Source organism: Athalia rosae, chromosome 4 (genome assembly GCF_917208135.1).
Source record: "Athalia rosae chromosome 4, iyAthRosa1.1, whole genome shotgun sequence".
Classification (NCBI taxonomy): Eukaryota; Metazoa; Arthropoda; class Insecta; order Hymenoptera; family Athaliidae; genus Athalia; species Athalia rosae.
Genome location: NC_064029.1, coordinates 16,977,108 through 17,004,550, shown reverse-complemented (window position 1 = coordinate 17,004,550; position 27,443 = coordinate 16,977,108). Strand labels below are relative to the sequence as shown.

The window sequence follows — 27,443 nt, the reverse complement described above, 5'->3', positions numbered from 1 at the left end:
GTGATCGTAAATCATTTATTTTTTATCGTAAACGATTGATCAATTTCTGTTGTATAAAATATATTGATGGCTGTTAAAAAAAATTTAACAGCGAACACTGCGCTTTGCGCATTTAGGAAGGTGTTCCTTTGTAATATTACCCATTCATTTTTTTTGGGCCATCCAAGTACGATTGCTCTAGTCATTTGATGGTAGCACCTCAAACACCGATCAAATAATTTATGTCTAATTTGAATACCTTTTGGTCAATTAGGCCGTGAGTTGAATCCTCTTGTGACAGTCGCAGCTATTTCCATGGTGCTCTTTCCACGTGTTTCTGGTAGATAAATTCTGTAATAGAAATTGGGACATGTAATTTTCAGCTCATATAAGATATACTGCATTTATGAATACTAGATATACCTATTCAATAATGCAAGCAGTAGAGTGCAGCCCGCAAATATGAGAAAACTGTATGCTCCAATTGCATGCTCTACCACTGGAAATGTCATTCCAACAATAAAATTACCACCCCAATTAGAAACGCTCCCAAGAGCCATGGCTGCAGGTCTTGGTCCAACGTCAAACAATTCAGAACCAATAAAGTAAGGTATCGGGCCCAATCCTAATCCATAAACTAAGACATACCCTAGAGTCGCAATAAGGCAGAGCCAAGGCATGGCAGCAGCTGCGGTCTATAAGAAATTAGAAATAAATAAATTATCGAATCGATCTGATTCAAAATAGTTTCTATTAAATAGTTACTTACTATAAATATAATTGAGATACATGAAACAATCAGAAAGCCTGCTGCCAGGTAACAACTGAGGAGAAATAAGGTTCTTCTTCCAAACAGAGACATTACTGGTACTGCGATCAATGCCATGGTAACATTAATAACTCCTGTTCCAAGCGTAGCATATTCTGAGGCAGTGACACCTAATCCAGCTTCTGTATAAATCGTATTGGAATAATAAAATATAGCGTTGATGCCGCTCAATTGTTGTCCAGCTTGCATAGCACAGACCAAAATCAATGGCAGTCGTAGAGTTGGATCTTTGAAAACGCGTGCCATTGTCCATGTACTAGTCCTCTTTGCTGCAATCGCTTCTTGATCCAAATTTGCAATTTCATTATCCAAAATAGATCTGCCAAGATTACGCAGTCGGCTCAGTTCTGGGGCAATAAAATAATTGAATATTTTAATATCTTTCATAATTAAAACCACATCATTTTCAATCAGTTTGCAAACGTTAGAAGTTGAAAACAGACCTTTGATTGCATCTCCTTCTCGGCCTTTGATGACATACAAATATTTCGGACTTTCTGGCAAAACGTATAGAAGTCCCAATGAAATTAAAGAAAGAGGTGAAAAGGCTGCTAACATGACATGCCACAATTCTTTCGTTCCTAGAGTATAAGAAAGACTTAAGATTTGGCCAACTAACACACCACCAGTGATACCTAATTGGCAAAGTACGCCAACAGCTCCTCTCAGTTTTAGAGGAGCTGTTTCAGTCATGTACATTGGTACCAGACTAGTGGCAAGACCAGCGGATAGTCCTAGAATAAAGATCAGATTTTAAATTAATTGATTATTAATTTTTTCACTTTGAACGCAGTGAATCATTTACCCTGGTTAGAATTACCTACCCACAATGAGTCGTCCAGCCATCAAAACTTCTACAGAATTTATGGCTTTTACACATAAAAACAATATTGCTGCAAGGATTGCTAATGCATTTCCAATTGCCAGGGCCCCCCTCCTTCCCAGTTTATCGGCCAACCAACCTGCAGATAGCGAACCTGTTACTCCACCGATCAGAAAAATGGAAACAACTGTCGACCAAACTACATTAAGTGCCCCTTTTGATAATTCGACATTATAACGTGCTTGGATCGATTCGTTACAAAAAGTCTTCATAAGCTGAAATTGAAAAGCACATAGACTTTGTAGTTGTAATCTATTTCATGCATAAGATATGCTTATTTTTCCATTTACAAAATATTGTCGATTTAATATGAGAATAATGAAGCACAATTATCTCTTAGTTGCTTGAAGATAATTATTTTCAGGATTTCACCAACTGTTAAAAGTTATACTAGACTGGATAATGTACAGAATATCTATTGTTAGCGCTAGTCATAAGCATAGCGATATGAAATGTGTGAATATACTACATTAGCAGTAAAGAGAGTTTATTGATGCTTTTCATGAACGAAGGGCTATAACAACTACCTGAGAATGATGAAATTAAAACAAAAATATCTACTCAGCCTATGCCCTTTTTCAATCCGTATAACTTTTGCTGGCAAATCATTTATAGGCTTTCCAGTGGTGATGGGATAAGATTGCCTGTAGATAAAATAAGAATAAAAAGACATCTAGTTTGTTTTTCATTACTTGGACTTAACATTATAATCTGTTGTCAGAAAGATTAAGTTCTTATATAACATTCTAAAGTACCAAGTAATTACTGCTACTTTTCAGGGCCTAAATCTAATGATAACTGGGGTATGATAAGAGAGCTTGATCAGAGAATTTATACTAACATCTGCAGGATTATTTATGACACCAATATTGTATCCCGTCGGCAGGGCGGAACCTAAACAGCAGGTGGCACCAGCCAGAATTAACAGCGGACTCCATCCTCCAGGACTTGATTCACTTTTATGTCCATTCTTTGAGATGAAAAATAATAAATAATAAATAATAAAAAATAGCTTGCTGAATAATTAAAGAGCAATGACTTGATGAATGAAGAAGGTCTATATATGTGTTGACATAGCAAACAATCTTCGAGCGTCTTGTGAATGAACATTTTTCATCTTTGATCTTGAACTCACCATTTGACGAGAGTCCATGGGTAAAATCGTAGCTGCTTTGTCGAGACATGATTCTGTAACGTCGTTCTCTGCAACAGAGTAGTGTTCTAAGCTTTACTTGCTAAATTCAGAATGTCACTTAAAGATATTTGCAAAATTAATTTATAATCACGAATAATCAACCTACCCATTGTTTCATTTATTGTCACAAGATTGAGTCATAAAATATCTTTCAGCTACCGAATAATAATTAAAACTGTATAAACTTCGAGGTTAAGGTGATTGGTTAGTGTCCAACGTGTTCACTCACTAAACTAGTTGATGGTCGTTCAAGCATTTTTATAAACAAACGATAGCCTATACTTATGCAATGAGTTGGTAATGATATGTACGCAATCTCCACATAATCCTGTGATAAGGTGGTCTTCTCTTTGTTTATCGCGTAATTATCAGTAGCCAATCGTGGTATGGTTAAAATCACGAATGTGGTATAAATTTACATTGCACTCGATTACCACACAAATAGTATGCTTCTAAATTATCCACTCTTGGAAAATGAAGCTCTGCGATGAAAAAGAAAGTTGACACGAGTGGTTGTCATCATGTTAAAAAATAAGTGCATTACCGATTTCAACCTTGGTTTAAACAGCTGTTTTTATTTTCAAATTGCTAATTATGGATCCCTTAGACTTTGTTTGTTCTGGCAACAGAAATGTTATGACTTTGCAATGCTCGTGCATTCCCAAATAGTGCAGTATAAATACACATGTGATTCATATGAGTACTGTGGCCAAAGTACAGATGTAAATAAGTTTGTGAGTATCCGGACCTAGACTACTTCTGTTATTCCAGTGACCTTCCATTAGTACCTAATCGTACGATGACATTCACTCCCTCCCAACATTACAGAGCTGACTATCTCACTGCAACTCGTAACGGATCATCGTGGACAGCTGATAACAGTGCCGGAAAGATAGGCCAGACTTTTCTACTTCCAGGAGCTACTGGAATCTATTGTAAATATATAACAATTAGCGCAAAGTTTATATAAAGCATATTTTTAGTGATCACATCTAAAATTAAAAGTCAAGTGTTTCATATTATAAACAATAATAATTAGAAAAATTTGTTTTCGTTGTGTTAATATTTGGAGGACAAATACTTCAATGTAGCTCATATCAAGTTGGCTAAACACAATATTTATACAGACAAAAACCTGGCGCTACTTTTTCAATTTTTTTATGTATATTTTTTAATAAAAAAATTTCATTAACTAACTTCTGTATATCAAAGTGATAAGGTATTTATCTTTATATTCGCTTTACAGTTTGTACAACTATGATCGGAGTTATCGCTACAAGATTGACCTTGTTACTACAATGGAAATTTCCTTGACCATCTAGTTAAAATTTTGTTACAGTTTATTTTAAGTATCTTGGCAAATGATGTCGCGTTTTAGAATTATTTGGACGTAAGCCATGACGTCAAATTTGTTATTTTGTTTCATTCAATTATATCTTGTAAAAACAAATTCAACTCTTGTGAGACGGGCAATGGGACATCAGATCAGATTTTTTTCCAAGTAGTGCGTGTCATTCTCCCAGCTATCAACAGCGATTTATCAAGTACTGATAAATGCAAACGTACAGATGGATTTTTGTAGCATTATGGTCAAGACGTATCTACATATATCTACTAATTTTGCTATATAATGTCGTTATTATTGTACCAGAGAGCTAATTGAGCTAATTGATATGCGTTTTTTAGACAGCCATCAGTTCAATCACTTAATCTAATGATTGGAATTCTATTCTTATTGGTTTACATTGCGTCAATACAATTTCGTAGTAATTGAATCCTCATTTATGTAAGTGTTGCCGATCAGGAATTATGAATAATTATGAATTACGAGTGATTCGGAATTCATGTTACCCTCAAGCATGAACGTTAATATCGACTCACAAAATACTAATAGCAGTCCTTTATTGAGTACTATACAAATTACCTACAATGCATATGGAATCAAAGAGTTCCTATATCTACTTATTTATTCGGTGCGATTAAAAATACATAACACGCACGGAATCTTCACAGGTGACATGACGATTAGTTCATACATAAATGTTACATATAATTTGAGCAATTCAAACCATGTCACTTGGAAGAATTTATTTGAGAGTAGCAAATCTTGCCATAAATCGAAGTCATTTTTAATCATTATTGTCGACTTGATATTACGAATGCCATATGGTCCGTATTATGATTCGAACAATTGAAAATGAAGTTCATTACATAGAAGTAAATCGTTTTATCAAGGATCCATACGCTCTGCATGTACGTATGTAGAGCTTGAGCCTTGTATAGTGACATTGGAGTAATAAGATCTATTGCACATTAGGATTATGAGTTTGATTAAATGCAATCAATCGCTTGATACGTGTTACCCTGTAAGCCACGGTTTAGTGTAGTCAGAAGTGGGTACTTTCCACATCCACATCTATTCGTGAAGTCATCAAGATCCAAAGCCCATACCATTCCACCCCCAAGTCCCAAATCTCGTATCAAGTTTGCCTAAGATATGATACGATTTGTAAACACAAACATAGCACCGCTTTGTGTGAACAGAACTCAGATTAAAATGTAAAGTCATTAAATTCTCACCTTTCTCGCGATATCAGACACATCGTCAAAGCCTACCCATTGATCTCCAGATGTAGCATATGGTCCCAAGCGTCCCTCGTAGTCCTTAACCACTGTCCAGTGACCATTTTTCACTTTGTGACATATCTAAAAGCGATAATGCATGGCTATTTTGTGCAACTGAATAAATGTTAATATGGAAAAAAATATTTCAATATGCCTGATGCTCTAAACTTCATCATGAAGCAGAATTTACCTCATAAAATGCAAGGAAACCACCAGCTCGTGTGAATTCTCCAGCTCTGCCTGGTCCAGAGGCAACTGCTTGCAATCCACGGTTAGATACAGTAGCCAGTGTAAAACTTTGTCCATATAATGGTACACCCAATACAAGACTGGATGGAGGTGCGCCTTTTTGTATCCAGTAATTAATTGAGAAATTGGCATTGAAGTAATCAAATTCGTCACCTGGGTAATAAAACAGTGGAGCAACATGTCCAGTTTTACGTTCCCAGTGTCCGTGGTAATCATATGCCATCACAGCAATCCAGTCTAAATATTTGGCTAATGCTGGCACGTCATAGCCAGCATCTATCACTCTTTTGCTTGCGGAAACAGCTGAGGACAATAGAAGTCCTTTAGGCCTGAATTCGTTGCTCAATTCTTCAAGTAGTAATGCAAAACCTTCCTTGTCAGAAGATGGGCCACGGTTACAGTCGACCTAAAAATTGGGTAATTGTCTATGTAAAATTTTAGTAATTAACGGATTCTAGAGAAGCTTAATTTATTGGATGTTATGAATACCTGCCAACACACGGGATATTCCCAGTCCAAATCAAGTCCGTCAAAATTGTATTTTGTTATGAAGTTGTAAACGTGAGTAATGAATTTTCTTCTCGCATTACGGCTGTTGACTAATCGGCTGTATTTATCTCCTTCGGAATCATTCCAGCCCCCGAGTGCTATCAGTGTTTTGATTCCCCTTGATTTTAAAGACGTGACTTTGCGGTAAAATTCGTTGTCAATATCTGCCCAAGAGTCGTGGGTCTTAATTGTCAATCCGTCCGTATCTAATACAGCAAAACCATAGACAATATGTGTGCAAAGATTGGTGTCGATGTCTTCTGGGAGGTATTTGCCCACCCCGGGTCTATACCAAGCCCAATTTGTAAAGTAGCAAACGAGCTTTTTGTCTCCCAAATTTGGCCTATCAGAAATGCTTGGAACTTCCGGTTCATCCGGATCAGGTTCTTCAATCAAGATGTCTGGGTCTACAGGGCTTTCTGATATAACCGATGGCTCTTCGGGTTCCCCTGGTATATTGGTTTCGATCTGTAGAATAAAAATAGGTTGATATTAATTAGGACCGAAACTTGGTACACGGTTTCTGAATAATTGTGCACCGACTAGCAATCGTTGATCATTCTGCTGAGAAAAGATTCAATTAATACCACAGATATTTGTTGTGATTTTTTGCACTTCGTGTTTTCTGGCCAATCGCAACGATCCTTGTTCCAATGTAGTCCACCAGAACAAGACTGTTCGGTCAAATGTCCAAAATTGCAGACATAATATTTAGAGCAGTCTGTCTTATGGGGAATATACATCCGGCCTTCGCAATCACTGATGGATGGAATAGCAGCTGGTGGCGGACCAGCGTCAATCTCGATTGTATCTTCGATTTCAGGTACTGTCACATGAACTGGTCGGGATGTTGTAGCAGCTGGTTTAGTCGGACGTATTGTTGGGTTGGTGGTAACATAAACAGGCTGTGGCGATGATGTTGGGGGTGATGTAACTGAAGGTGGTTCCTCTGCTTGAATTAAATCTGCAGAAGATGGATTTAAAATTTTTTTGATTCAAAATCAATATCCGGACAACGATATGTGCAATACAATACTTGATTATCACGTTACGAAGTTACGAGCTATGCCAACCTGTGACTAAACATGTGGGCCCTTCTGGATAGTTTCTCAAGACTCGATTGATCGTCCTCAGTAATGGGTATGGCTCACAGCCACACTCATTTTTAAAATCATCCAAGTCGAGAGCCCAGACCATCCCCCCACCCAAACCAAGATTCTTAGCAAATTCAGATTTGAGTCTGATTTGTGTTGCATCATCAAAGCTGACCCATTGATCCCCTTTGTAAGCATAGGGCCCGATTCTCCTCAATGGGTCCTGAATGACTGTCCACGCACGTTGATTTGCTCTTGCACATATCTGAGACAATATGAAACAAGGATGGTTGAGTCCAATAAACAAGATACACAATTTTAATCCGATTGTAACTGAAGTATTTTACTCACCTCATAGTATGAGAGGAATCCTCTTGCTCTTGTTGCTTCACCTGCTTCACCGCCACCGTATGTTGGTACATTGAGACCTCTCTCTTTGCTCTCTGCCAGCGAGAATGATTGACCATAGAGAGGAATACCCATTACTAATTTTTTAGGAGGTGCACCTTTTTCGATCCAATAATGGATTGTGAAATTCTACACGAAAGAAATAGTTTGAAAATAAATCAATGTACATTGAAAATGATTATTAGTAAACTAACTCATTATGAAATAGTAATTTACAGCATTAAATGTCGGCTCCCAGTCATCTGGTCGTTCATAGAAAGGCGCGTTGTGTCCGGTTTTCTTATCCCATTGCCCATGGTAGTCGTACGTCATGACGGCAATCCAATCTAGGTATTTTGCTAGAACAGGAACATCATATCCTGCATCGATGACACGTTTGTTCGGAGATACAGCTGACGATAACAAAAGTCCTTTAGGTTTGAAAATAGCACTCAGCTCCTTGATGAGCATACTGAAACTTTCTTTGTCGGATGATGGGCCCTTTGTGCAATCCACCTTTCACAAAGAATAAACGACTGATAAGTTTAATGTATTTCAATATTTTTTACATGGTTTTCAATGTGATCAAGTTATATAACTCTTACTTTAAAAGAATTAGACAGTTTTTCACGTACCTGCCAACACACTGGATATTCCCAGTCCAAGTCCAATCCATCAAAGCCATATTTTTGAATAAATTGCGTGACGTGGGTTGCAAATCGTGCTCTGGCGGTAGGAGAATTTGCCAGACGACTGTACTTATCTCCAGCAGAATCGTTCCACCCTCCGATAGCTATCAATACTTTGATTCCACGAGCTTTAAAAGCTAGGACTCTGTCATAAAATTCTAAAAGCACATAATCGGTTAAATACCTGATGGAAAAAACATTGGGATATTTATCAATTGGTATGCGAACTCTCTATTCTTAACAATAGCATATACTTACTGTTATCAAGATCAGCCCAAGAATCATGTGGCTTGATGGTTAAACTTGTTGTGTCGAGGACTGCGAATCCGTAAATAATATGCGTACACAAATCTGGATCGATATCTTCGGGTAGGAATTTTCCTCCTTCTTGTCTGTACCAAGCCCAATTTGTGAAGTAACACACGACTTTGAATTCATCTCCAGCTGCCTGAAGCGGTTCCGCTGATCCTGTGTTCACCTCAAGTTCTGCGGTATCTTCCGGTTCCTTAGGGATTTCCCACTGAAGTTCCTCACCGAAAGCCGGTGGTCGAATAGCTGAAAAAATTATGTCCCTGCTTGATATTACATCCGTTATGTGAAATAGCTCTAAAATTATTTCATCGATGCACACTCACGTCGATCGTGTTTGTTTGGAGGATCCGCTAGCACTTGTTGAAGAGTATGCAGTAAAGGATGTGGTCCTTCTCCACATCGACCCCTAAAGTCGTCAAGGTCGAGCGCCCAAACCATGCCACCACCAAGATTCATATCTCGGACATACTGTGCCTTTTGCCTTAGCATATCGGCATCGTCGAAACTGACCCATTGACTTCCTTTGTACGCGTAAGGTCCCATGCGCCGCTGAGGGTCCTGAACGACGGTCCACCCCCGGTTGTGGATTCGGTCACAAATTTCATAGTACGATAAAAATCCAGCTGCTCTAGTGAACTCTCCTGCGTTACCTGCACTTGCTGGTGCATTTAGGCCTAGCCCTGCTTTCGGATCGTTTACAGTGAAGGACTGTCCGTATAACGGCATACCTGGAATTATTGAATTAGGAAATCGCGTTTCAAATGGAATTTGAAGAATCATTTTAAAGTAAATCGTAAAGTCTGATAGCACTTTGATGAGTATCCTCCTTACCCATAACAATATTTCTGGGTGGTGCTCCTTTGGATATCCAGTAATTGATGGAATAGTTTGCATTGAAGAAATAAACTTCATCGTCCGGATGATAATACAGGGGTGAGGCGTGTCCAGTTTTCTTATCCCATTGTCCATGGAAGTCGTAAGTCATCACAGCAATCCAGTCGAGATATTTTGCTAGGACTGGTACATCATACCCTGCATCTATGACCCTTTTGTTAGGAGAAACCGCAGCTGTCAGCAATAAGCCTCTCGGTTTTAATTCAGCACTCAATTCCTCCAATAACGATGAGAAACCTTCCTTATCAGAGGCTGGGCCTTTTTTGCATTCGACCTTCAAGGAAGTTCAGGGTACATTAATTTAAATAAAGCAAGCGTTTTGATATCTTTGAGACTATTATGACTATACCTGCCAGCAGACAGGGTATTCCCAGTCCAAATCTAGACCATCAAATCCATACTTCACAAGGAAGTTCAATGCGTGTTCTATGAATTTTTGTCTGTTCGCTGCACTGTTAACCAATCGACTGTACTTGTCACCAGCCGAATCGTTCCAGCCTCCGAGTGCTAACAGTACTTTTAATCCACGCTGCTTATAGGCTACTACTCGCTCGTAGAATCCTTCAAATAGATTTGATATGAAAAATTAGAATGCACTTGAACAGATTGTTCCAGATCATATTATTTTTACAATATAGATAGAAATACGTACGGTTATCGAAATCTGCCCAAGAATCGTGCGCCTTAATAACAAGATTTGAGTAATCCAAAACAGCAAATCCGTACACTATGTGCGTACATAAAGTATGGTCGATGTTCTCTGGAAGATAACGTCCTACACCTCTACGATACCATGCCCAATTAGTGAAATAACATACCATCTGAACATAAAAAGAAATTGGATTTCAGATTCTTCCGAGTTAATTTTTTATTTATTTGGTAGAGACTGGTTTGTTCAATTCGATCGAGGTGGACATACCTTATAATGGCCGGATAGTGGTGAAACTTTATCTGGGTCAATTTCTGCTGAAGGCAACGGAGTTGTACTTGAAGTAGTAACTTGGGTCCATACTTCTCCCGATGTCGTCCAATTTGGTTTGCTAGGGGTAGCAGGTTTATTTGAAGGAGTCGTTGCTTCTGGTTGCGATTCGGCGTCACAGTTTGCTCTCTCTGGCCAGTCGCAGAGGTGCGTTTTTTTGTTAAAATGCAAGCCTGGAGCACACTGGTAAATTTCAGGTTGACCCCACAAGCATCCTTGATAGCTTTCACAATCCCCAGGTACAGCCGCGAACCTTCCTGTAGCACAAGCCTGGAAGGGCAAATCTAAAATTAATTTTATCTGCGTTGCTTGCCCTAAACCTACAATAATTCGTAAGCCTTACATCTTCATCTGATTCTTTTTTAAGAGCAGCATTTTTCCTGTTGTTGAATTTGCACGGATTTTTATAAGCCCAGTCACACATTTTCTTATCATTATTCCAATTCAAGCCTGATCCGCACTGCTGATTTATAAGAACTCCGTTGACGCATATCAAAAAGTGGTTGCATGAACCAGGTTGTGAGTAGTATTGCCCATGCACACAGTGTTTAATTGTTTCTGGTAATTCGGTTGGCAAAGATTCTACAGGCCTAACAGTTACTGGCTTTCGCGTTGTAGTAATTCTTTCAGTGGTTGTTGTTGTAGGTTTTGGAGTCTCTGGTCGCCGAGTTGTTGTAAATTCTGTTTCATGTTTCCATTCTGTAGTCGTTGAAGGTGTCGTTACCTTTGTGGGACGTCTTGAAGGGAACCATGGCTTGATGGTCGTCGTAGACGGTGCTATAATGAAAGAGCAATAACTACGAATGAAGAGGCAGGTTTTTTGTTGCAGTTTATTTGTGATTTTGATGAATGATATTCTTGCTGTGGCAAGAATTGGGTGATTCAATATTCACATGTGTATTTTTATTATTTATATATGAATGAATGCGATGATGTGCTATACCAGATATAAAATCGCTTCCGTCTAATATTAAAAATGTAGAAATAAGGTAAAAGTGGATGCTCTGTATGCAACGCATTGGATGTGAGAGAAAAATAACTGATTCACTGTCTGCAATGTGCATATAACTAAACTGACTTGTGGCATATCTACTATGAATATATATGAAATAAGAATTCATGTGGCTACAACATATTTAAATAAAGAACAAAGCGACGAGCAGATTGAAAAGTAAAATATTCATGTAACAAGGAAAAACTGGTTTTTGTAAGATATGTCAACAAATATATGGTACTATATCAGAGAAGTTATTGATTACAAAACACATTCCTTTTCCATTGCACAAGAAATCTTTAGCTGATAATTAATGATCCTCAGAATTGAATGGTGAAATTTAGTCTTTCTCACTTTGAGTTAAATTCAATAGCATGAATCTGAATACATGTATTTAGTACATTTATGCATCAGGGCGAGCAATTCTACCTATACCAGCTAACGAATTAACGAATCAATTCTCTCCACCAAAAACAAACCTGAGTAAACATTAGTGAAGGATCCGTGGAGGATGCAGACAATTAGTGATGAGAGAAATAATTATTCATCATTTTAATGGAAGCTCATAATGTTGTAATCATAGTTGTTAACATATTCATACAGTTAGTACCCAAATGAAACCTTGTGTTCGTTATGATGTGGAATTAATTATGTTTTATGCTTCGAAGCTTCTTGTAGAGACTTACTCTTATCAGGTTGACATTTAGCAGTAATCGGCCAGTCACATAGACCCCGCTTAGCATGCCAGTGTAATCCAGGTGCACATTGTTCGTTCTTTAATTCACCTAAGACGCATCTAAAATATCTTGAGCAACTTGAAGGATCAGGCAAATATTGTCCAGGTTCACATTGTGAGCCTGGAGCAGGTGCAGAAACACCAGGTAATTTTCCTTCGGTTGTAGTTATTGGAGCTGCAGTGGTAGAGGGTTTTCTGAAATATGATAAACAAATGCATGGTAATGTGCACTAACGATTTTGAGTACAACAATACTTTTGCAAGTAATTACATTGTAGTTGGAGGTTCTCTTGTGGTAGTTTGAATTGTAATCTCTGGCTTCTTTGTTGGCTTTATAGTCCATATTGGCCACGGGGAACTCGGGGTTGTGACTGTAGGTTTTTTCGAGGTATCTTGTGTCCAAGTAGGCCAGGTAGTTGCCTTTTTAGTTGTAGTTTCAACAGGTCGAGTTGGAGGAGGTTTACCGTCATAAGCATCACTGTGAGTCGTCAGTGTAGGTGGACTCGGAGTAACGGGCTCTACTGGTTTTTCACAACTACCATCGGCTGGTGGCGGTGTTACTAGCCTGCCTAAAAATTATTTAATAAATCGTTAGCATAATTGGATGAAAGTATTCTGTTTTTAATGGAGTGACATACCTAATGCACGATTCAGAGATCGTAATAACGGAAACGATTCAAGGCAGCAACGATTAGTAAAATCATCCAAGTCGACGGTCCATGCAACAGCTCCGCCGTAACCATTCTCAATAATATATTCTCCCTTCATTCTGACGCTGTCTATATCGTCATAGCCAACCCACTGGTCTTTGTAATGCGCGCTTGGCCCTGAAAGTCATGGATTTTGAATGCGTAGTTCGAGATGAATACATTTTTAAATAACATTCATGAAGCCAGAATAAAATGGTGATTATGATTTAATTACCTGGTCCAGGATGCCACCTTTGTTTTTGCAATCTATGGCAGATTTCGTAATACGACAACATTCCTGGCTGCCTTGTAAATTCGCCTGGAGTTCCTGGTCCGGCAGCTGGGTCTCCCAAATCCGATTGAGCAGCATCGGCAAGTCTGTACGCCTGACCATAAAACGGTATTCCAACCAAAAGCTTAGACCTTGCTGCTCCAAGACTCACCAGGTATTCCATCGTGTAATTCTAAAAACAATTATGGATTTGTAATTACGAGTTTGCTGAACCTGTTTGATAATAGCGTATCGTTGTCGGTAAGTTGATGCTCACAATATTGTAGTGAATGAAGTTGTCCCCTTTCTGTCTGTACAAGGGAGCCAGATGACCTGTCTTAGTCTCCCATGCACCATGATAATCGTAAGACATAACGGACATGAAGTCTACCAAATCTGATATTTCTTCAATCTCATATGCTTTGTCTATGACTTCCTTGTACCCGGATATACTGACAGCTAGTGTCAACTTTGGTACTTGTTTGTTAAATTCGTCTCGTAATTCTTTTATCAACTTGGTGAAATTTGGTTTGTCAGATTCTAAGCCTCTCTTGCAATCACTTTGCCAGCAACGAGGGTAATTCCATTCTATTGATAAACCATCAAAGTTGTGTCGCCTGAGGAAGCTTATTGCTGATGCAACAAACTTTCTACGCAATGCTCCGCTACTAACCAAACGAGAATATTTATCACCAGAACTGTCCGTCCAGCCTCCCACTGCCAAAATTACCCTTGGGCCTGGGATTGACGTCACTCTTTGATACAGATCTGTGGATAGTTTTAAAAAATATGTCAAATTTCATTCACTGGAAAACTATTTATGGTACAATAATGTATGAAACAGTTCTTCGATTTACTATTTTCTATATCCGCCCATGGATCGAATGGTTGAATATTTAATGTGTTAGGGTTGAGTCCAGCAAAGGCATATACCACGTCTGTGCACAGTCTTGAATCTAAATGTTCTGGCACAAATTTCCCTTCGCCTTTTCTATATAGAGCCCATGAGGTAAGATAGCACACAACACGAGGACTGTTCTCCTTCAATTCTAAGCTCTCTACTTCCTCGGTTTCACGAAATCGCTCATAATCCAAGTTTGGCTGGGATATGCGTAGAGATTGACCAGGGATACAAATCTGTGGAGATGCTTTGACGCAAAGTCCTGTTACAGAATCAAAAAATCTGCCAAAACCGCAGCTACCATGATACAGTTCACCTGAAAAACGAGGGCAATAATTACACCACGTAAAATTATGCATTGCTGGAGTTATACGCTATAAGAACTATATGTAGATGTAAATCACCATTATCGCAGGACGTAAACCCTGAGCAATCGTTAGGATCACTGAATAATCCTTCTTCATAACATTCTCTCAAGTTTGGATTGTACGATCCAAAAGACTTGGTAGCGGCCGTCACTATTGGCCATGGAGTGCCACACAGTCCCTATAATAAAATACCTTAGTTGATATTGTGCCACCTAATTAATTTAAAATCCAATTCTATGCTGTACCTGAAAGTCGTCTAAATCCAGAGCCCACAGCGATACTCCACCAAGACCCTTGGTTTGAATGTACGCCATCTTCAATTTTACCGATATTGGATCGTCATACCCTACCCACTGGTCTCCATATCTCACATACGAACCTTCTTCATCTCTTCCATAGAGCCAACCATCTTCTATTTTCTCACAAATCTGTGTAAATTTATAGATCTTTTATGGTATCTCTCTTATACCTCTAAGAGGAAGGTAATATCTTCATGCTCCATACCTCATAGTAAGCTAGAACTCCACGACGACCTGTGTATCGCCCAGGCAATCCCAAGCCAGAAATCGGTGATCCAACTTCGGTAGAATTTTCCAATTTCAGAGTATAACTATTACCAAATAACGGAATGCCGAGAATAATTTTATCGCTATCTGCACCACCCTTGATCCACTTATCTACCATTTTTTCTAGAAATTTTAGTGGAGCTGGATGTGCAGCGACATTAGACCAGTCATTTCGCCACGATCTAAAGATCAGCAGGTCCGACATTTCCGAAATTTCGGGATCTACTTGATCATTTGGCCTGATAGCCACAACCACCATTAGATCTCGTTCTTTCATCGGTTCGTAAAGCTCTCTCAGAAGCATTTTCATCTCTGCATTAGATGCAGCGTCCCAGTCTATTTCTATTCCATCAAACTTATACGCTTTCAAGAAACTTAAAATGGATTGAACGAAGTTCTGACAACACGTATGCCCGTGTACCAGCTCTCTGAACAACCTGCCACTATCTGGCGAAGTAATCGATATCAGGATTCGGAGCGCTGGATCTCTTAGCTTCAATCCCAATGCTGCTTTGTAACCACCTGAAAATATTTGAACAGCGATTTGTACAACAATAATTGGGACTATTCGCCGATACTTCCTTCATTCAAAAAGCAGTATCTCTGTGTTTTTTTCAGTTTTTTATATGTATATCTAATGTGAGATATTTTATTATAAAGAGAATATCGGTACCTTTAATTTCATCGTATTCCGGGTCTTGGGGGATCAAGGTCAATTCGTGGGGATCTGTAATCATTAATCGTTAAGAATTCGCATCACACAATGCCCACTGAAGAACGAACAAACTGGTTCCTACCCAAAGTAGCAGCACCATAAATCAAATGAGTGCATTTTCGATCAGGTAAAGATTGAGGCAACAAGGCAAAGGGTTCCTGTCTGTACGCAGCCCTGGCTTCTAGATGACAGATGACATTTGTCTGATATTGTGTGTGACGAAGAAACGGTGGTGTCAAACGCTCAATCCAAATAGAATCGTGATCCAATCCACCAAAAAATGGTGCCACTCGATATTCCACAGCTTCACGTAGTGGAACCTTTCGTGTTAATCTAAAAACAAGTTAATAAAAATGGAATATCCGCTTAAATTAGGTTTAAATGAGTGGTAAATTCACCCATGGATACTCATTACTTGAAAATGACTTCCAATAAAATAATTCATTCTACTAACTCTGGTGGGATACTTTCAACAGCTTCCCGGAGAGGCAGAGATTTCGATCCTATTATATCTGGTGGAGCTTCAACTGCAGTTCGCAATGGTAATTGTTTTGATCCATACTCTGATTGATCAGTTATTTTTCTTGCAACCTCTGGAGGTCTCTCAACAGCGCTTCGTTGAAACGATAAAGCATCAGCTGGTGGTATGTGCCTTTGTCTCTCATTTGTTATACGAAATGGGGTAGCAACTGTTAGAGCGGTGATGCCCAAAAGGGCCAAGCTGAACCAGCTCATAACTGAATCTCAAGTTCTGTAAAATACAACACATGGTATATAATCATCTCAAGGAATTTAGTAAATTGAAAGAATCGATCATGTTTTAAATGATACTTGTAACGCCAGTGCTTGCTCCAAAAGCTCCCCTACTTAATTTCATTAAATTCGTAATTATAAATGATTATGATAATCTACTGACAATCTTGAAAGTAATATCTGGAGCACTTTCTGAGCCAACAATCAGTTAAAGGTACACTTGCGTTTTCGATATTCATATTCGAATAACGGAAGTGCTAATCAATATGCACGTTACAGAATGCAGAGATCATATTAAAGTTCAGCAACGTTGAAGGCTTTACTTTTTTTTTTTTTATTGTTCTGTGTTTTTCGTTCGTTATTAAATCCAATATTTCATTTTTATTGAAAAGAGCGAGACTTCTTGTTTAAATTTCCAACAATGCTCCGTGATGAAGTTAATCGAATAATATTACACATGCGCGTAAAACGAGTTTTTTTAATTAATCCATATCGACTTGTTCATTTTGTTTAAAAGGAATTTTTGACCGTAAGAAGATCCTGATATTCATCGTCCCAAAATATCACGTCATTTCACGTTATAAAGTTGTATCCTATTAAATCTGCACATTAAAAGTTCTGAAGTTCATAAACATTCTCATTTTACCTATACATGCAATAAACCGGCAATAATTAATTGACGCGCCGTTTTTGATTTGAACTAAAAATACGTCGATGCATCTTACATACTATACGTATATCACAGTATTCAAAGTACGAACAAAGGGAGTTGAATTAACACTGCACAACACGTTCAATCACCATTGCTTCTGTTTTGCATATAATTATCCTCGGTATTCGAATCTTGGAACAATCATTTCTGATCTATCGCACCCTTGAATAAACACAGTGAGGAATAAGAGGAACTTCATTATATGTCAATAAACCATAATACACCGGATTTACCGTAGTTGATTATACAGCCTTTACAGTTATACCATACCTATATTCCCCATAAAATGTTACACAATTTATTAATCAAACAATGAATTATCGCAGACTTTATAAAATTACGCATAAAACTCTGTACGCATATGATCTGGCAATAGCCCTAATTAGTCGTAACGATGTGATAATTTTCACAATCGGCGAATAGAAGACAAAACGAAAGAAGTAAAACGGAAACGGACCTGGCGAACAGAACAGGCGGGCACTTGCGGCCCTGATTTTTAACCACCGACACCTTGGGATATTGAAAACCGACTAAACTGCTGCAATCTTCGAAGGCCTATTGTCTTATTTCTGATGAATAAGTCCCCGTTGAGGACAGAGAGGGCAAAATACGAATGTGGTATTCCGGGCGCGTATGGGGCCCATATATACCCATGGGGACCGATTGCTCCCACTACTTCTCCTTCTGCAGCAACGCGAGGCCCCAAGATACCTGGCCATCGATAAAAGCCACTATGAGGCTCGTGCCAATGCCAATAAATGTCTTGTGGTAATGAAGATTTTCTCTAAAATTTTACAAGTGATTTCCCGATCAAAAAAACAGGTATTAAACTTTGCCAGGCGGTTTTAAATTTTCGGATTTGGTACTTGCGTTGTGCAAAATTAGCGAAGGTCGACATCATTGAGTACAGAAGGGTTTTGATTTGCCAGAATATAATTTTTTTCCAAATCAAATCCACATCCAATCAATAATCTACCTCTTGAATCGAATCGTTTCAACTCTTCTATATAAGACCTTGAATTAGTTGATCCAGAACCCCGTATAGGATGGTGCGGTCGCGCAGGAGTTCGAACTTGTAAGTAAGGAAGAAAAACCGGATTCTATGGGAGGTAGAAGCAAATTGGCAGGTTTTCCAGACGTCTTATACATCCACTGAATGTTACAAGTTTGAAATTATTAAAAACCAAGAAAAAAGAAAAAATGCATGGACCGAATCCGAGGCTTTGTTTCTTCTGACAATTTTCACGGCATTATAATATCATTGATTATTGCACATAAGCGAACATACGAATTAGCGAAGCGACTTACTTGAACGCCGAAGAACTTGTGCAGCGCGGATCGTAAAATTGCAGCAGTTCTTGCACCGGAGTGTAACGGCAACAGGTTTGCATTTATTTTGCTCCAGCTTATTAGCATCCTTTCTTTATCGTTCTTTTTTGCTTTGGACATCTTCATAAAGCCAACGACTCTTAGCTTATTATCCTTATTTGCCATTCTCTGTATTTCTGATGCAGGTAGTGTGCTTTGCAGTTCATGCAGGAATTTTCTTCTTCCAAGGACGATGGCGCGTGTCATTCATTCGTCAAACTTCTGCATCTCCTGCAATGGATTATTATGGATATCAATCACATATTAGGAATTTTACAAGATAAAAAAGAAATTCTTTTCAACATAAAACCTTTGATTTTATTTCGGAAATATTTGGCATATCATAGTTCGCGAGTTTCTCCTACCCCATGACGCATTTAATATTCGGGTCTTCTTTCTTTGATGCATTCTTTATTCTCTCACTTTTATTTTTCGTTTTTCAAACAGGGTCCAAGCGAATCGATTTCGAATTTTAAAAGATTTCCGCGAATTCGTGATGAGTGTGCGGTTAGATATATGGGTACTTCTAATTATTATATTTTACACAGTGGAAGGTGATTTATGATTCGTAACAAATTTTACGTTGCGGTGGAGAGATATTTTAACACTTAAATGTTATATTTCTCTGTATTGGGTATATTAATATGGATTAAGACGAAAATTTTTTGGGGAATATATCCCAGCTAATTATTTGATAAACAAATATGTAAGTGCGTTACGTGTATATTCCTTTTTAGATACCGTGTAATCAATTAGCTCTTATATCGCGGATAAAATTCTGGTGAATATTTTATCCATAAATCACAATTTACAATTAATCTTGCGGTAGCCTAATGGACCCCAACGAATTGGACGGGCGATACCATGTACACTGATTTTGTGTTAATTCTCACAATTTTCACTCGATCTATCATATGTGAATTTATATGAGAACCAAAAATTAATTATTCATCTAGGAAAAATTTTTTCGGGGGAAAAATATCATGGGTATTGTACCTATGTACCTTCATGTACCTAGTATGTGCATCAATTGAACAAACAAACTGCTATGTGGACGATGATGAATCTGTCTGCATTTTTAAAATAGCGTCGCGACGTGCGTTTGACCGCGAAAGATTTCTCGTATGGTCACCGCGCTTCATATAATAATTTATATCATTGTAATTCCAATCGCATAATTTTTGTACTAGAAGGTAAGGTAATCCTTGTATTAAAATGACACGTAAGTTCCAATGACCCAGACTTTTGCTGTCGTTATGTCTGTTGACAATATAACATTAATTTTTCAAACGAAACTTTTATCGAAATTCTTGAGCAATTCTTCTACTGATACAACCAAAGCTCGCGGAAATTAAAATTGAGACCGAGTTAAATCTGTAGCATAGATTTCGAACGACATAATTCTCGTGTGTTTCTTAGACATGAAAAATGGAAAAACCCTACAATTGCAGCGTACACATATGTACATGTTTTGAATAAGGTTTTTGGATTTTATTTTTACCATTGCGTACTGAGGATGATATCACGTTCTATACGACTTGTGGACGATCAAAATCCAAATAATAAAAAGTTGCATGCTTAAATTCTCGATCGTACGACCAACTACAGTTTCTTTACATGCATATGTATCTCATGTATTAATTTCAGTTCAAGTTTCTATACGTTCGTTTGCATTTAGACGCATTAGTCACATGTGTAATATATTATAACTGTAAAATGGAGTGCGAGGATGAAGCACAAAGCGAAAGGCACGCCCTGAGTTTGAATATATTCAGTTGTACATCCATAGAAGTTTATATACACATGACACATGTATGTAATACTTAAAACACCGGGTCGCTATGGTAATTAAATGTAATGTGAAATGTTGAGTAAATATCAATTTGGATAAATGGAATTGGCTATCCACATACTGTATGGTTCTGTACAAGTTCTATACGGATCGAGTTGTATTTAAAATTCTTGAAACGATCAGCGGAGCCGCGCAACGACTTGCTCTTCTTATCCTTTTGTTTGAAATTTTTCAATTCATTTTTCAATATCTCGAAATTGGTTTATTATTTGCTCCCAGAATGTACGCGGAAAGCATACCGAGTCTAACAATGTTGGGCTAAAAGCTGTCGGCTTAATGTATGTTACAAAATTAACAAACCGTTATATCTACATTATCGTTATTTGATATTCACTGTCAATTCTACTTGCATCTTTGAACTACACGCGACAATCTGTGCCAATATTAATTGAGTAAATAAGAAAAACTAAAGATTTGCTCTGAAAATAATCACTGCCAATATTCCTTCTTTTCAATAAGCTTCTTTTACTTTCTTTTAGATTTTGTGAAAAATATAAACTGGTAATCTAGCAGTGCACATTCTATGGGACTGAAAACGGTGCATAAAAATGAAACTGAAAGTTATATTGTCGAGAATATGTTTATGCGAATCAAAAAAATATGGTGTATTTAACTTTTGAAAAGACTTGTGCGTATTCCCATTTTTTTTTTTCAGTAGGGTGATTTAAAACCGATTAGATTGCGACAAGAATTCCAAATACTTTATCGATTACACTGCACCCGAAGGCTATAGGTAGATGAAAAAATTGGGTTAATCGGTCATCATTGTAACGTTAACAAAAAAAATATTTTCCTCCGATTTTATTCAAAAATAACATCAGCCTCAAGGTATAATATGTACGACGCCCCTCGTATCAGTTTTCTCACCGTTTTTTCCCCCTTCATCAGTCCGTACATTTTTAATTAATCTCTCCGCGACACCCATCGATACAAAAATGCCAGGATCGCACATTTTTCGAACAACCCCTGCAAGTCGCAGTCCACATGGTAATTATAGTCTCGGTAATAAACGTAAATTCTAATTACACCGATGAATATTTATCGCCAAATCTCGCTACGAATTACTTCGTTTTTCTCTGTAGTTGCACGATAAGCTCGTTCGGTTACGTGTTATGGGAAGTGAAAAGTAAGGAAAAAATCTAACGATGTATTTGAATTAATTGAGGCTGATAACGACGATGTCACATCCCTATAGACAGATATTGGAAAATTCAGTATATTCTTATAATTTTCTGAATAATATGACTGGTAATAAAGCAATGAATAGTTAATTACTTATGGAAATAATTGCAAGGAACAGAATTTCCCGTCTAATTTTTCGTACGCTAAACTACCCCTTTCGATCAGATCGACGAAGAAGTATTGATAAATAAATAGAAAAACAAACCAGATGAAAAAAAAACGGAAACATCGTGTACATTATAATTACGTTGATTTATTTCGTGAGTGGAATTGAATGAATAATTCATTATACAGTATTTACCATGCATCATATAGTGATTAACAACATCGACGTGATCATCCTTTAAGAGATAGCTCTGTAAGCATAGCTTTTTTTTGCTACGTTCGCGCGTCCCTGATGGCAAGTGGTAGATTTACATACAGACATTACTTGCTGCAAGAAACTGCATCGCACGTTTTATACCCATACACATTATGCATGGTATAGCCCATGCATTGGTTTCTACGTACGTCTTGTTAAATTTAATATTTTTTGTCTTCGAACTTTGCGCAATTTACTTTTACCCTTCACCCTGAGGCGTCGAAGTAAAGATAGCAGATATCAACCGACAGGTAAATAGACTAGCATTTTTTTGAATACTCTAAAGTTTTTCATTGTACCTTGGAAAAACGGCTCTTGACTTCGGATCTTGTAACTTCTCACAGTGCATAGGGTTATCGTCAATTATCATTCGAGCGATACATAACTTTGGAGCAATCGATCGAGCTGCAATAATATATGAAAATTGATTAGAAGATTGAAAGAAAAAAAAAACCATGATACGCATTTGCGCATTCAAGTATGATTCTACCATAAAATTGTGATCTCAATTTTCAAATTATCATTTTGATTGATTTTAAAGTATAAAAATTTTCAGAAATTGTTTAGTGGAATTTTTTCGGGTGACCCGAATTCAGAATTTATTAAAATCGCTTATATAGATTGATAAACGCATAAAGTATTTATTATAAATCTATTGTTTGTGGAATCGTGTGGGAGGGCAGACGGTTTAAGAGGTAGACAGTAACGAGGTATGACTTTAATTATTTCTTTTCTGTACTTTGATAAATCCGAAAGAATTTCAAGTCGTTTTATAAGCGAATGAAATATCGCAGTTGAAGATTTAAAAAATAGATTCCCACAAAATTTTAAGTGCATATTACTTCTGTGCCGTAGTTTGGTCAAGGTATCTTATTAAAAGTGTATGTTATGTATAGTATAAGTAGATATAGTTACAGCATGCGAATGCATTCGGGTTTAACGACCACCTCCAAATAAGCAAAGAGCGAGAGATTTTATTCGGAATGGCAACGTTTCACCTTGAACTTGCACCGAACTCACCGGTGATGATCGTGCGTCCGCCTCAAAACTCCGCCACCGCACCGCAATCATCTCCTCATATCCAGAGACATCGGCGAGGCCCACGTCGCACAAATTTCGGCCCAAGAAGTTGAGAGTCATCGAATAATTGAGAAGATGCATTTCGCCTACTGCAACAAAGAGAGAAGAATGTATAAAGAAATGATCATTCGACGTTTTAGGCTCCTAATCATCTCTTTTTTCATCTCCTGACATTGTTTTTTTTTTAATTGTTAATTATTTCTACTCTTTTTCAGCGAATTCAAAATTTAGAAGGGTTACTATAACATGAGAATTTTGAGGACCCTTCAGCGTTTTCTTTTAAGCTCAGAACTAGTTGCATTGCGAAAAGATCAATATAGATGAAATAAAACATCAACGAATTAAAAAGTGAACGAATTCAAAAAAGGCACTAGCATGTACCAGATTTATTTTATAATTTGAATACGGACCAATTATATTAACACCGCGCGCGGGAGGCTTATCAGATTATGGATGATTAGGAACGAAATATTGATCTAAACACACACGAGTGCGAATCCTTTGGTATATAAGTATGTGGTGAGCGTAAATTGACCAAAAAAAACTATGTGTAAGTATAACTGTTTGTCAAATCGCATATCGTAAAAATAGGCTCTTTATAATGGTAATCGAATAACTAGAAAGAGTATAAAAAAATTAAATGACATGCGATCATCATAATACCGTGGCCACACCCGAAAACCGCTTTTTCAATACGGCTACTGTCGTTAAATATATTATGTATTGGTATGAGTCGAAGTTATTCCAATCGACGACTCTGAATCCGATCAATTTCATTTCATCTCATGTTACAAATGTAATAAATAAAGGAAACAATCGTTATGTAAATGACGATCACTCTATTACGGACACGAATCTTGCGCGAAATCGTCGTGTAAATTGTAGTTGAAATGGACATACATGCAGTTTTTGTAAAATAAGATGTTTAAAAAATGGGAGGCGGTATATCTGTAGAATTGAAAGTAAATAAAACAGCACCAACACGCGTTTCAATTACTTCTCAGATCGCGTATGTTCAAACCCTCTGAATTTTACACGGCGAATTTCTTCGAATAAATTAGATTCTTCTCCCCCATCGCACGAATAGGAAAAAATAAATATAAGCGTGACTCATTTATCGTACCAAAAAAATCGATTACTATAAAATCAGAATCTAATCTGAGTGCACTTAAGCATCTAGTTTGTACTCGATCCTCTTCAGTATCCTTGAATCTGTTACGTGATTCAACTATGCAAATCTTGTCCGCATCGTTGCCCACTTCAGTAGTTCGATTATATGATTGGAATCAGGCAGCACTTTGCGCTTAGATGAGATTTCAGTGTATATAGCTTCGATTTAATGAGTTCGCTCTCGTCACAGAATACCGATCGGACATCATCAAATAATAATCTGTCCCCTGTCGCCTCCACTTCACCGTCAGAAAGCTGTAGAAGAGCATCAGTTAGGTCATTGGCATCCAAAATCCACTATTGCTTCGGATTAAAAAGAAAATAAATAGAAAAAATATTTAAATACATATAAAATTGTAAACATAGTTCTGATCGCTACTATACGTTTATTACTCAGTACCGTATGAGCTCCTTCCATATTTCGTTGATGGATTCCGACGCGATGATAATTGTCGAATTTCAATTCTGAAATTCAATATAAACAATATTAGTGGCGACAGGAGACAAAGGATTTATAAACTTCCATCTCTACTTTTGTATTTTTGGATGCTACCCATTATTCATATCCATAAAATCATGACATACGTATGTGAATACTGGAATTCGTATAATCGAGTTGGCATATAGGTAGACACATAGCTGCTGATAGAAATTCGAACAGATATGAAAATGAAAATTTATTTTTTATTCATTACGCGTTTATGTCACTGTCGGTATGTTTTTACGCTTGTAGACGTTTTATGAAGGCTATAAAGTAAATGGAACCCGTGGACTAATTCAATCGTAATTTATATACAAAATAGGTACAGGTTTCTGTTATTTATTTATTTATTTATTTTTGATTTTTCTTATTTTACGGGCTATACCCGATCGTAAGCATATCCGTTTTAGTATCGCTTTTGGATTTCTACTTGCTCGCTACTCAGGACCTCACGGAAAGCAAACCAAATGACCAAAAATGAATAAATAAATAAAAAAATCCAAATCGTGTCTCGTTCGCATGTGTTGAAATCTGACTCTCATTTTTTAAGCTTTCGCACCTGCGGCAACTGAATTATATGGGAAAATCGAACGGGTTATTGGAAATTATTGGAGGATCGTAAATCTGTCGATATTGTAATAGCGAAACCTTGTTTTGAATCGAAAAGCTCGCGATGAAAGATAATTCAGAATATTTTGGATGATTATCTGATATAATACTGTTATTATTATTACGTAATGGAAGTTCCAGGACAAATAGCTATTCTGGAGATCATTTACGCGGAATTGGCTGGGCGTGTTGGCGCCTAAGCGCGATTTTTGTCTTGAGACTCCAAACAATTTACGCTTAAGCCAGTTCAAGGTCTGATATACGTTATATACTGAACTGGTTAGTGACCTGCAGACGTTCCCTTTTATGTCTATTAAAAATTTATCTTCACCGTTTATCATCCACGAATGATTTAGATAGCGATCATGACAATAGAATAAATATATTCTTCCGCGTTCGCGCCTTCTCATGTAGAAAATTCCGTACTGATTTCTGTAAAAAGTAAGGAATTGAAATACCTGAAAGATTGCGATAATTGATGATTAATTTATTAAAATTACCGTACAAACTGAAAGCGCCTTCCGATTATTTGTTAAATTTCGTCCACTCCGTCGTAAAGTCTCCCGTTCCGTTTATCACTCTGTATTTGTAGGGCTGCATTTTTTTAGGTATCCTTGACCTCGGCGAGGGCGAGGCGAAACGTTGTTGAAACTTTTTGATCCCTTTTGACTTGGGTGAGAAATCTGCGGAGGGTCACCTTGATATTAGCACTCGGATCAGGTTTTGGGCCTGATGCCCCCTTGGAACCGGGTCCATCAGGTCCAACTTTAAGTATGCGCCACAACAGGTCTTCACATCCCACAGTCGTGAGCCTGAGCCCTTAGGATATGTAAATTAGAATAACAAACTTGCAGCTGAGACGACGAGTCGTCAAAAATAGAGAAATGTAACGCTCCATCGAACGCTTCCCGCTCCCATCCCTCTTGTAATCGCGCAGCATATTTTTTCGCTGCAAAACTGTGGGTGGTTGAAATTACGCTCGATTAGTTCAGCTGGATTGCATTTTACATGGCTATAAATATTCGTTTTCCCTATGCTCAGGTAGCGTTCGATAATCTACGTAAGGGAGAGCGAATTTCTTTTTAAGAGACAACCTGTCGTTTGCAAGAATTCCCGTCGTTTACATCACAGCTGCAACAGACAGACTGATACACCACCCCTGAAAAATGATCACTAAGGGGTATAAAAGAATTTATCCAACGGAATTCTACGACATTATCAAGAAGACGGCCGTTAGACAATCTACAAAGAGAAGACCTCCAGAGATTTTAAAAAAGTCGGGTGTGTATCTTCTGTATACTATATGAATTATTGTGATTAGTCAATCAGTACGATTAGTACTCACGAAACTATATTCTGTTTTCTATAATTTGCGAATTCGTACGCCGAATTTTTTCACCGTACGTTCGCTTTTCAGGTGATTAATAAAACAAGATGCATCTGATTGCGTGTTGCTTTGCGGTTACGGTTTTTGGTGTTGTTTTGGGACATGGATTGCACGTGGAAGGTGCGCCAGTAGAAACGATGCAGCAGGATAGTGCCCTGACAAGTCTCATTCGCTACAGCAGAGGATTGGTATGTTTTCTGTGTAAATTTGAGTTAGTTTCGATCTGCAATAAAACAGAATGTTAGCAATCTATTTTTCTATTTGATAACGTAGATAATATTGGTGTATTTTTCTTCACAGGATAAAGAGTTGCAGCTGGCCAAATTTCTCCTCACACGTCAAGGGATTCTTAACTCCAATGGCAAGAGAAATTCGGAGCTGATAAATTCTTTGCTTGGTTTACCGAAGAATATCAATAAAATTGGCAAGTGACACAAAAACACCGACTGCATAGTTTAGACTATAGTTTGCTGAATTTCAGAAACGCACAGCTCCTTTTCAGTTCAATCGTAATTATTTTTTTTTTTGAGCTAATGGCGCGAATAAAATAATTCGGCGAAGCAATGAATAATTTGATTTTTTTT

The 27,443-nt window shown here is 37.6% G+C and overlaps 3 protein-coding genes across 9 annotated transcripts; 1 reads left to right on the top strand and 2 right to left on the bottom strand.

The window, feature by feature from the left end:
* Position 1: 1 nt before the first annotated feature.
* Positions 2–4,137, bottom strand: LOC105693789 (solute carrier family 2, facilitated glucose transporter member 4-like). Of its 6 annotated transcripts, none has more exons than XM_048653517.1 (8): positions 2,993–4,137; positions 2,827–2,917; positions 2,533–2,661; positions 1,633–1,906; positions 1,252–1,542; positions 749–1,155; positions 403–674; positions 2–330 (listed from the first exon to the last, which is right to left on the bottom strand). In XM_048653517.1, the coding sequence occupies exons 2-8, from the start codon at positions 2,842–2,844 to the stop codon at positions 246–248; spliced, it is 1,476 nt and encodes a 491-aa protein (XP_048509474.1). In that variant the 5' UTR covers positions 2,845–2,917; positions 2,993–4,137; the 3' UTR covers positions 2–245. The 6 variants fall into 6 exon arrangements, with proteins under 6 accessions (XP_048509474.1, XP_012269362.2, XP_012269365.2 ...); XM_012413939.3 differs by having other exon boundaries at positions 2,827–2,912; XM_012413942.3 differs by having other exon boundaries at positions 2,827–2,894.
* Positions 4,138–4,771: 634 nt separating this feature from the next.
* Positions 4,772–24,727, bottom strand: LOC105693788 (probable chitinase 10). 2 transcript variants are annotated; one of them, XM_048653511.1, is made up of 31 exons: positions 23,153–24,727; positions 22,432–22,537; positions 18,678–18,968; positions 16,359–16,655; positions 15,987–16,237; positions 15,863–15,916; positions 15,128–15,711; positions 14,869–15,051; positions 14,660–14,801; positions 14,212–14,571; positions 13,632–14,122; positions 13,319–13,547; positions 13,033–13,221; positions 12,666–12,963; positions 12,345–12,589; positions 11,008–11,441; positions 10,605–10,934; positions 10,338–10,506; positions 10,035–10,246; positions 9,623–9,959; positions 9,115–9,519; positions 8,738–9,034; positions 8,426–8,637; positions 8,028–8,306; positions 7,755–7,940; positions 7,383–7,668; positions 6,897–7,273; positions 6,250–6,777; positions 5,702–6,166; positions 5,467–5,592; positions 4,772–5,376 (listed from the first exon to the last, which is right to left on the bottom strand). In XM_048653511.1, exons 4-31 carry the CDS (start codon positions 16,637–16,639, stop codon positions 5,218–5,220), a joined length of 8,109 nt encoding a protein of 2,702 aa, XP_048509468.1. In that variant the 5' UTR covers positions 16,640–16,655; positions 18,678–18,968; positions 22,432–22,537; positions 23,153–24,727; the 3' UTR covers positions 4,772–5,217. The 2 variants fall into 2 exon arrangements, with proteins under 2 accessions (XP_048509468.1, XP_012269359.2); XM_012413936.3 differs by lacking the exons at positions 18,678–18,968; positions 22,432–22,537; positions 23,153–24,727 and adding an exon at positions 17,827–17,986.
* Positions 22,133–27,415, top strand: LOC110117494 (pigment-dispersing hormone peptides-like). The gene is made up of 4 exons (XM_048653529.1): positions 22,133–22,383; positions 26,514–26,753; positions 26,890–27,047; positions 27,160–27,415. Exons 3-4 carry the CDS (start codon positions 26,907–26,909, stop codon positions 27,289–27,291), a joined length of 273 nt encoding a protein of 90 aa, XP_048509486.1. The 5' UTR covers positions 22,133–22,383; positions 26,514–26,753; positions 26,890–26,906; the 3' UTR covers positions 27,292–27,415.
* Positions 27,416–27,443: the final 28 nt, after the last annotated feature.